Source organism: Pundamilia nyererei, unplaced genomic scaffold (assembly GCF_000239375.1).
Source record: "Pundamilia nyererei isolate P.nyererei 1_Seehausen unplaced genomic scaffold, PunNye1.0 scaffold00004, whole genome shotgun sequence".
NCBI classification, from domain to species: domain Eukaryota; kingdom Metazoa; phylum Chordata; class Actinopteri; order Cichliformes; family Cichlidae; genus Pundamilia; species Pundamilia nyererei.
This window is the reverse complement of record NW_005187405.1, coordinates 8,353,439-8,364,741: the sequence shown is the minus strand read 5'-3', so window position 1 is coordinate 8,364,741 and position 11,303 is coordinate 8,353,439. Positions and strand designations below refer to the sequence as shown.

The window sequence follows — 11,303 nt, the reverse complement described above, 5'->3', positions numbered from 1 at the left end:
CTGCATGACATTGTAAAAACAAGTCAGTTTAATAAGGCCAATAGATATCACACTGGCACTTAGAAGGTTAAAACATCAAAGGTTTTGTTATGGAAATCAACACAATTTTCTGATTTTCTTGACAAAGCTTCCTCATCTTACAGGTAACACACATCAAGGCCCTTTATTTAATAATTACAAGAGAATATCAGTTTCTGATTGAGGTGACAATAACAGAAAATATAGTGTGTGGCTCGTGTGTAAAGTAAACTAAGCGGCACGGGTGCTTGTTAGGATAATATGTCCTACTCATTATCTAGAGTAATAAGTGTATCAAATTCACATAATCATGTCTAATTAGTATCAGTAATTATCTTGTTGGGCCCAGGAATATTAATCTTCAGGTCCCAGAGGGGAGGGAGCAGAATCGCAGCAAGAATGGGAGAGAGAGCGAGGGAATCATGCTGAGGAGCACCGACTAAATTAGCATGCTGAAATCAGAGCGGAGGAGGAGGAGGGGGGGAGGAGGGAAGGGGGAGAGCCTTGGAGTAGGAGAATTGAAAAGAAAATGTGAAACTTTGTTTTCCAAAAAACGTGACGCATAAATTATTTAGTTTTTTTTTTTTAAAAAGCTCTGACTTCTATACATTTGCTCTTGGTAAGTGTTTTTTTATTATTATGTGATTTTGAACAACAGTGCACCACTGCATGTTATTTCCCAGAGCCAACGTTAGTGTTACTGTTTAAAGTTAGAGGCATTCGTAACAGAAAATCCATTTTTCCACTATTCAAAATGTGTTTTAATTCACAGAGTGCAAAGTTTCACTCTGTGATACCTTAAAATAGAGAGGAGAGGGGGGGGGGAAGGATTAGATAACTCCAAGGCAACTTCGATTGATATTTAAAATTCAACAATCATGTCTAATTGTCAAATTGGATGCTAATGATTAATGAATTATACATGGCTGTATCCATTAGTCCCCAGAGACCACTCCTGCATAAAGGGGAGGATAATGTAATTACAGTGGAGAAATAATCAGCTTGTGGCATTAAAAGAACACTGTACTCAAAGCTCCAGCCAGGCCCGACTCCTTTACATTTTATAGATTTAACAGTGGCACTACGGTGGACTGACAATGACGAAACATTATGACTCAAACTGAGATTCAAGGGATTAATACTCAATTGGAAATCTCTCACACGGATTTTGGTGTCATAGACAATACAAAATATTAGTAATTAATGATTATTGACAATATAACTGGATTTATTTTGAATTGTGGGTGAACCAAAACCCCAGTTTGAGGCCTCATTTTTTCCAGTCTCTGTTTAAGTCTCTATGAAAAACCATTGCAGCCATTTATGTTGACATTACATGAAATATAAACAGTAAAATAAGCAAACCCAGATGAACAAAGACTGCTTAGTTCTAAATATTAGACTACTGGGATGTTACATTTTTTTGCCCAGCTTTATTTGTTTGACAGCTTTCCTCATTAAGCTTAGAATAATAGCATTTCTATAGATTAAACCACCCTTCTGCACAGTCATTAAAAATTGTTTAAAAAGCTACAATAATAAGAAAAATACTGTGCTATGTACCATAATGATCTACTTATATTATTACATTATAATTTAATTTGTAATGGGGCATTATTATACTGGAATATTGCTATCTGTTAGACTATCATTCTTTTACCACTGCATCTACTTATTAAAAAAATATCACCAAAAAACAAAACAAATTGCTACTTTTCTTCAACACATTCTGACACTGATTCTCTTATAAAGAAAGCACGCTAAACATTTAACTTTTGTTCATTTCCTGCTTAAACTCTTCACAGAAAAAAACCCACTGTGGACTTTATTGTCATGTGTAAAAAGAGATAACAAAAGCCATATAGTTTCTACTGCAGGCGATCCAAGGCTCGGGTGTTAAGTACAGGCGATGGATTAGCGGGGAGCAGCTCTGCCTTGCTTCTCATTTCTCTTTAGGCCGGGCCGTCAGTGGGCTGATGAGCCGTGACGAGGCCTGACCCCTCCGTGGAGTTGTTCCCATTATGTACAAGTAGTGAGATAATGAAGCATTCATGCTAATGTGGGCCGAGCAACATATCATCTGCGGCTGTGTAATCCACCACCACCATCATCATCATGACCAACGCCCAGACGTCCCCCTTCGCCTCTCATACTGCGGCTCCTAGTCCAATCACAAGTCACTACAGCATTTGCATTCAGACTTATGCATTTTATACAATGATTTCTTAAACTGTACGCAACAAATTAACATTAAAATATTGATTTTAGCCCTTGTGTATGAAAGTACAGCCTGTATTATCTTTGGAAATAGACATTTTTACGGATGCTTTCTTCTCCATTTCAGCTCCTTTTCAGATTCCATCTGATGACGTCTATTTCTATTGACAAAACAGATCTCGATACGAACAATTAACTCTCTCAGTGGATCTCAGAGGGATCCCCGGCAGCACTTCCGTGTTGCAATAAAGCAACTTTAGAGAAACAACATTCACTTTTAGATAATTAAGCTAAGCACATTTGGAATATGGGAGATGGTTTTCGCTTACCCAACAGGGTTGAGGGATTCAGACTGAAGAGATTGGGAAATATTTCAACTTGCTGAAGTTGTTACTGGCCTGTTAGTTAGGGAGTGTGTGGCTCTTAGTTCTGTAGCACTATATAAGCTGGAGACAAATCATGGCGCAGAGCTGGGAGGGAATGGGCGAAACACTTTTCTCCTTTTCCTCCCTTGTGGTGAGCGCATCTCTCCCTCCCAGAGGATTGATTAAAAGTGACTGGGCCCATTAATACTTTGATACAATGTATCTGTCGCTGGTGACACGGCAGGACGCATGTTAACAGGGAGGATCATATTTAAAATGGTTCCGCTCAGCACCCAGCAAAGGAATTAAACCTGGCCGCTTGGCAAACTCGCGGGCGCGTGCGTTCCCACATTTACTCTCTGTCTTCTCAACCTCTCCTCTTCATCTTCCTATCTCCCCCCCATCCACTCTGCCCCTCCTTCTCCCGGTTGCTATCCCTCTTCTCCCAGTGATTATAAAGGTCTTTAGATCTAAGGAATGAATGAATTACCAAAGGCAAAGACAAGGCTTGTGATTTGGACGCCGTGAATGAAAAATTACCCCTTTGTTCCCTTCATCAATTGCATGTCTAATGAAATCAAAATCCCGATCGCATAATCAGAAGAGGGTCCTCCACCCGGAGAGAGACCTGATGTGATTTGTAACCTTTCTTTTCCTAAGTGGAGATTAAGGCAAATCTCTCTCACATTGTTCCCTGATGCAGACATAGATGAACACTGAAAATGTTGGGAATTCATCATTGATGAGTCTTTTCCAAGAAATGATTATCAGGTGAAAACAACACTTTTGCGTTAACAACAAGAAAGAAAACAACCCAGTTGGTGGTGGGTTTTATTCTCCCCAAAACCTTATCTGGCCTGATTTTCACCGCCCTTCGTCCACTCAGACGACTCTCCTCAACCCTGCACTCAAGGTCAACACTTTGCAGGATGACACAACCTTGATCTCCTGTCCTGCGCTCTGTAAACTCCTACATCTTTCTGCTTGTGACTGATTAACTCATTCAGCTGTGGCAGCACCTTGGCCACATTTGAAAGTAACCTGCCCGGACAGTCCTAACGGTCCCTGGTGGCCCATCTTTGGCACTGAACCCACTCTCAGCCAGTTAGCTTTAGCCTGAATGATGGAAACACTGTGCCCATTTCACAGCTGACGAAGGACCCCACCTCCCTCCGGGGATCACTCTGCTAATTAGTATTAATTACTCTTAATCCTAACCCCTAAATCCAATCACGGGCTTCCTCTCTATACGGCTGCCAGACTCTCAGCAGCCTCCAGTGGTACTGCTTGCTGAGAGAAGAGCTCTATTTTTAAGCCTGAAGGTGGAAAAATCCTGGCACGATGCTCAGGACCAAACTGCTTGCTGTCTCTGTGACCACCACAGTACCACAGAGGATGGAGAATAAGTAGGTCAGTGACTTAAAAGATAACGATAAACAACTGTTTCTTAAACATGGTTGCAGCATTTACTTGAACACAACTTGCGATTCCCTGTTCAGTAATATAGAGAAGTAATAGATTTGTCATAGATGCTCATTAAGTCATCAGTGTGTATACTACACGGCAGCTAATTTGCATATATGAAACATACAGAAAGATAATTAACCTGTTGGGAGCCATTTTTGTGATTAATCGCAAACAGAGGGCAATATAAAATTAGTAATGTAATAAAAGCCTAATTGAGTAACCATTACATATTCAAGGTATGATTTATTTCTTCTAAGAGCCTGAAATGTATATATATGATCTCTCTTAACTTAAAAGTGTCCATGCTTTTAAATTTACCAGCATAAGTGAGCGTTATAAATGTGGCACTAGCCTCAATACCACGGCTAAAATTGCAACTTTTATGATTAAGCTGGATCAGTAGATTATATAAATATACAAATCATTTCCCAATAGACTACATTTTGGACACTCCGAAGTCCAAAGGATGAAGTGAAGGTTGTACTATGGCAACAACAAAATAAAAATACTTAATGACTAGAACATGTTTTTTGAGATTTGTCCAAAACCACAATGATGTAAAAAAAGTCATATTAAAAATTTTTTTAAAAAGCTTGCACCACCATATTTGTAGTCTATCTAAGGGTGTTTTCACATGTGCAGTCCTGCACTTTGCTCTAGTTTATTTGAGCCCAAAGCTGAGAGAACGGTGCAGGTTTAGATCTAGATGAGCAGAATGCATCAGGTGTGCCAGCTAACTACCAAAACTGCAAAGTGTGCCTCTCTTGATACATTAACATTAACATTACTAAGCTGTATAAAGTTTTTAAACATAAAATATTAAATCTGAAATCTGCAAAGCTGAGCAAACTATGAGCTCCTCAAATAATTAGACTTTGCTCACATTTGTGCTCTTTGTACAAAAGTGCAGTGTAATGCAAGTGTAGTGGACGCAGAGCAGGGAGGAAGAGGGTGATACCGTCATTCATGTTGTGACACAGCACCCTAAAATTATTAATCCTATCGTATCATAACTGTTTATGTGAAAAAAGAGCAGAAATTCTGCCCATTGGACAAATAATGAAGTGGGGATTCTGACCTGTGTTTCCTATGCCCAGCTGCAAAGTGCTGCGGTCCTTGGTCAGCCCGTTGGTTTTGGGACTAGCAGTGGGGGCGACGGTGGCCACTGCTCTGGGCGGTCGCTTCCCAGGCACCTTAACTGTTGTCCTCAGCAGGTCTATCTCTTTTCCGTGCACGTTCTGCATGTAGTCCTACAGGAAGTAATAAATAAGAGCATGACAATTGTATCAAGCAGCCTTCACCCTACACAAGCTCGTATTTCCAGATATATCCCACAATTTACCTACTTGATTACAGTCTGTGGACCAACAAGAATCCAGGAATTATAGAAGAAAAACAAATTAAAAGACTATTCAATTTCCATCCCCATTAGTCACAACCCATCTTAGACCTTCCACTACGGCTGCGTGATAGTGGGAAAATGATTGTAAAGCATACATCACCTGTGCCCACGCCGTCTCTCCAAATAGCGAGATGGTAGGCTTAATGAATGCAAACTGTCTCATTCTCTTTCAATTTGGTCATTTGATTTGGTTTAAAGCGACTGCCGCCCAAATGTGGGAAGCCAAGGTGAAAATCATTGGGCTCAGCAGAAAAAGATCCAGATAGAGGCGAGCTCGGCCTTTGCCGTCCCCCCACCGGCTCCTCTGCTTTATTACTGTGTCATAAAGCACTCATTTCTTTCCCAAGCCTCCTCGCTAATTACCCAGTGAGCGCTCTCATTTCATTTTATTGCTGGAATTAACAGCCAGATCGAAGCGTGCAAAGCTATTAAGATGTGTGATTAAGCCACATTCAATTAGTTTCTACAAACAATTTAATTGATGTAGCAGATAGAATTAACAGAAGGTGATTGTGTGGATGGCTTGGCTGACTGCGAAATTAAAGGTTCCCCTCTTTCACTCTCAGGCTGCCTCCCTCCCTCGCGCCTTTCCTCAATCTCTCTCTTCCCCCCTTTTTTTCCCTCCTTTTCTTACTCCTTCTCTGCTCCACTGCTCAAAATGAGCTTGAGCTAATGTAACTGTCAGCCTTATTTCACCTCCCTCTGTAAGTCAACAGATTCATAGATTCATAGATTGCCCCGATGACCTGTAATAGCTGTAATGATCAAGAGATAGCCTGTTCAGTCAATTACATACATCACTTTAGCCTGGCACCGCTCTACTAATAACTGCTTGTAAATTAAACCACTAACACAATGTCAGAGTAAAAAAGACCACACACAGGGTTCATGTCTAACCACTGGGCCCATTTTCAAAGTTTGAGTTGTCTCATTAGAGACAAGATGCTGAAAATATCGCTCATTTCATGTGGCCGAATGATCTAGACATGTCGAACGCAAGGCTGGAAGAATCAGAGAGTGATGGAGGGAATCCGAGGGCAGAGACGGGCATTTCTGAGTGGAGCACCGGGCTCTTCAGCTGTCTGCTGCCAGCCAGCCGAGTGTTTAAGAGGTATTAGCAGCCCAGCGGGACTCTGACAAAGATGGATGTGGGAGGCTGGTCAGGCTCTGCTGCCATGCGGTGAGAACCATTATAAATACAAGCCAGCGTGAGGCCTGGGCGCGGCAGGCACGCAGCAGCACAGCCATGTCTCCATTAGCAGACACCGTGGATTGGCACCACAGGGTGGGCAGAGATGACCACTAGGACACCCCGTTTTTTAATACTAAGCTCAAAGTCCCAGGGTTTGCTAATATGGCCGTTACGTTACACACAGCAATAAGTCTCTGTTGACATCGTGTGCATATGTGGTTGCAATCCAGTTTCCTACAGCAATGGTGGCAAATGTAATCGCATCAAGAGAATCGTGCTCAGCGGTTACAAAAGTCCTGCATTAAAAACCTCCAGCAGCACCCTCGAGTACAAACAGTGGTGTAACAAACCCATAAAGCCGAGTGGAAAAGAAAAAGCAAAGGAAGGAGCAAAAGTCTGTGTGTGGAGGTGGGGGGGGACTCACATGTAAACTGGGGTGGTAAGTGAGGACGCCATTATCACACAGTGTGACATATTTCTTTTTCCACTCCTTGTTGAGGGATTTGCCACTTCGCTTCAGAAGGATTCCCTGTAAGAGACAAGCCATCACGGTGAGCATATGCTCCTCTCAGAGCAGCGCGGTCGATGATATGAGCCATTATGGATGTTAAATACCATAAAACAGTGCTGTTATTGTTATTACAGATTTGTTATTGCGCTTTCATGGAGAATTTTCTTGGAGGTACACCATAAAGCAAACAAACATCATATTAAATGACAATTATGAAACAGTATGGAAGTAATTACATTAAAAACAGTTTGGCAATTACCTAACAATTGCAATTAATCTCTTTCTGTTATAGCTCGGCGGCTGACAGGTTTAATGAAATGCTGCTTTTGCTTCTGCGCCCTTTTGAACCTACAAAGCTGGACAAGTTCCTCTGCTATAGGGACCATTCAGAAACAGAGACAATCCAATTTGCCAGACCTCCTCCCTGCATTCATGCACATAACATGCTGAACTCTGGAAGACCCCTCAATCCTGGGATTAGAGAGTGTGATCTACCCTCTTTAAAGCCCACTCATCTCTTATTCTATTCAATTTTATCTTCTGGGGCCTTTTAAGGCCTCACAAGGTTTCCTTATCTGTTTAGTAAATCCACTAGTAAACAATAGAGTTCCACTGCTGGAGGTGACCAAAGGCTGCTGAGTGCAAGGGCCAGGAGGCTCTCTCTGAGGTTAAATAGTGAGGAGGGGCCTGCTTAATTAGGGGATTAAGTCGGGGCAATGTTTGTGCTTTTACAGCCCGGCCCTGTGTGTGTGTGTGTGTGTGTGTGTGTGTGTGTGTGTGTGTGTTAAGTACCTGTAAAAAGGGGGGTCAAAGGGGTAGTGTTTTGCTAGTAAGGACCATCCTGCAGGCTTTAATCCTGATTAACACATCAGGAAGAGCTGACCCTCGGTGACCTGGGCACCAGGCTGTTTGCCGACAATCATCTTAATCCAGACCCTGATTCATCTGCCACGACCCTCCACCCCCCCCAAATGAATCCTGACTGTCCTGACAACTGGGCTGTACGCTGGTGGTCATAAGTACAGGCTTCATATCCTATCAACAAATCTGCATCTGAAATAATTGAATTTTACTTTACAGAGTAGAAATAACATTTTTATAATGAAAAAAATGTAAGCTTTGAAAAATGAGGGAGCAGGCCGGCTCTGTCAGATCTCGTACCACTGGGTACAGCCTGTTGTTTATTAAGATGAAGTATTGCTGAATTTCTTGTACTGGAATACATTTAAGAACCCATAAGTTTTCAGACAAGATGAATCAAAAATGAGAACAATATTTTGAAACCATTTAAAGTTTTGATGGAAAATGAGGACAGGGAAAACACAGGCCATTAAATTAGAATTTAAACTATATATATTTTTTAATATTCAAAAGCCACTGTTAACCCTTTTGTAACTATTCATACTTGAAGAGGATTTTTTGTCCAGGAAGAAACTTGTGTCCTTTTGATCGATTAGTTGCTGACTGCCCGGGCTCTCTCTCAATATGGTCAATAAAAGAACTGTAAACACTTTTTAAACGTGTCTTTAATCATACAAAGTAAATGATGCAGTCAGAGGGCCTCTAGCAACTTTATAATGCATGTTTTACAAGCAAATATGTTCCTCATCTTGTGGCCTTACTGAACCATACACAAATCTATACACGCAATCAGTGTGGAGCTTCAAATTATTCATCAGAGCCGTGAAGCAGATCGATAAAGATGCTAAGGCAATTATGCGAAAATCTACGCATGCACACTAATTCTTCTGTTATTTTATGTGAACAGTTGCCCATTACGACTGTGATAAATATCATCATAGATCAGGTCACTTTCAATAACTGGAAGCCTGACATACGATTTAATTGAATTAATCATCGGGGCTGTGTCTCAGATTAGAAAATGGGATAGTGTGACATCACGAGGAGAGGTGCGGAGTCCAGCGCTTCCCCTCGACACTGACGTACACATGAGGGTGCGCGCGCGCACACAAAAGGATGAGTGTGTCAAGCTTGTGCGACACAAGGAAACGGGCCAGTTGTCAGACGCGCTCTCTGTGTCCACACAATTGTGATATCTACACAGAGGAGATAGTGTCTTTCTCTCCTTTTGTCAGATTACCAGGAGGAAAGCTGCAAACTGCCACTGTGGCTGACTGATAGGCCGGCCCTTTGTGACACACCAGGAGAAGGGAAAAAAGTGTGTGTGCTGGTGTGTGGGGGGTGAAGAGCTGCTGACGGCTCCTCAGCAGTGAGTGCATTGTTATCCTCACTCACTATTTTTATAGATAGAAAGTGTGTGTGTGTGGGGGGGGGCATGCAATGTGTAATTTGGCCTGATGGTGTGAGGGTGAGGGGTGGGGGCGCGGGGAGTAGTGGTAATTAAGCTCACATTGATACTTTGATCTCCTTGATTGTGCATTTCACTGGCCTGGAGATCAGCTAGTCAGTCCCCCTCCACATGCCTCCACCACCACACACACACACACACACACACAAAAGCACTCCATCCGTCCCTCCACATCTGTATCTGAACTGCATCCCTACCCATCCAAAAGAAGGGGTGTTTTTTTTTCTTTAGATAAAGCATCGGTTCTGATCTTGCCAAAAGTGGCTGCGATACTCAGGGAAATTGGCTGCGCACTTTAGAAAGGAGGTCCCACTAATGCACGGGCTAAGACTGAAAGAGTTTACACTAAAGATTGCTCTGAGGGGGATTTCGTTTAATCTGTGAAAATCAAACTCCTGATCACCTGTGGACTAATGAGCGTCTGCAGGGAATTACACAGATCTACAAAAACGCAGCCACTTCGCTGAGACCTAAATTACATCTTTGTAGAACAGCCATCATGAAGTATTAAACATTTTTAAAGGTGTTTTTAGCTGTTCTCAAGCTGCTGTTCTCAGACTCATAATTTGCACTCGTATTGCTGAATAAAAAAATAAATAAAAAGCCTTATCCATTACACAAACAACTATCGTTGCCCACGGAGTGATCACCTCATAGCCAACTATTTCTACTTTAAACACAAAGGAACGTTTTTGATTAAGAAAGCATCACCCTGCCATTATTTCAGCTAGACCCAAAGCCTTGGCAATTTTCTCCCACAGGGAGCGAGGAGGTCTGGCAAAACATTTTCGAAAGAAAGGACAGTGTCCTCTATCAGCTGCAGGTAAAGATGATAATACAGGAATGCTGACCTATTTTCAAAAGCCCTCATATAATCAGGAGTGATTACTAATGAATGTACCATTTACTCCTCCTTACAGTCGGACCTTTAGAAAGGATTTAGAAAACGCTTTATTCGGTGGTTTGCTGCTGTGCATCTGTTCCATTCACTGCAGCGTGTGACTAAAACAAATATAATATAGGGAAACAATAAAGAAACACAGGTAGAAAAAAAATCAATAAATAATGACAAGATTTTTTAAAACAAACCAATATTAGACTAATATTCCAGCAGTGTTTGTGTAATAATCATTACCATTAAAGCTGTAGCATTTTTACCATGGCTCAAAAAAATCAAATAAAATGCCGCCATAAAAAAATGCCTATTGGGACAATATATAGATATGAATGAATGAACTAAATATTAGTTCAGCAGAATCAGGTGGAGTCAGTGGTTCAACTACAGGATTATTGCTCACTGGATTGGAGTCATCTACAGCTGACAGACATGTAAAAAAATGAGACTGACCCTAAATAATGTTCTGAGATCCCGTAAATATTTGTTTAGTAGCCACAGTCAAAACAAGATATATCCTTTAAGGAACAGCTGAGGAAAAACACAAAAATCTTTATTATCCACTAACAAGCCTTAAACTGTGACTGGAAAATTGCAGTACACAAAGTTGGATGTTTTTTTAAACGATGGTGCTTTAAATATAATCTATAAATTTTTAGTTGCTGCTCAGAAAAATCACACATCAAATATTAATGTTGATTTCTTTTTTTCCTGACAGATCGTGTCATTTGCTGAGAACAAAATGACTCAACAATGGTCAAAGGTAACCAAACTCATCAGTTCTCCAGGGTTTAAAATTTCTGCCTTAGTTTTTTGGAAGTGTTTTTTTGTGTTTTTGATAGGTGTGTGTGTGTGTGTGTGTGTGTGTGTGTGTGTGTGTGTGTGTGTGTGTGTGTGTGTGTGTGTG

General features: G+C 41.3%; 1 protein-coding gene across 2 annotated transcripts in view; it reads right to left on the bottom strand.

Annotated features, from left to right (window-relative positions):
• agap3 (ArfGAP with GTPase domain, ankyrin repeat and PH domain 3) overlaps positions 1–11,303 on the bottom strand; it is a 119,623-nt gene that overhangs the window by 34,292 nt on the left and 74,028 nt on the right. For both annotated transcript variants that reach the window (XM_005721465.2, XM_005721464.2), the window contains exons 10-11: positions 7,086–7,190; positions 5,146–5,317 (exon numbers count right to left, since the gene is read on the bottom strand). In XM_005721465.2, coding sequence (XP_005721522.1) covers positions 5,146–5,317; positions 7,086–7,190 — 277 coding nt within the window. The remainder of the gene's footprint in view (positions 1–5,145; positions 5,318–7,085; positions 7,191–11,303) is intronic.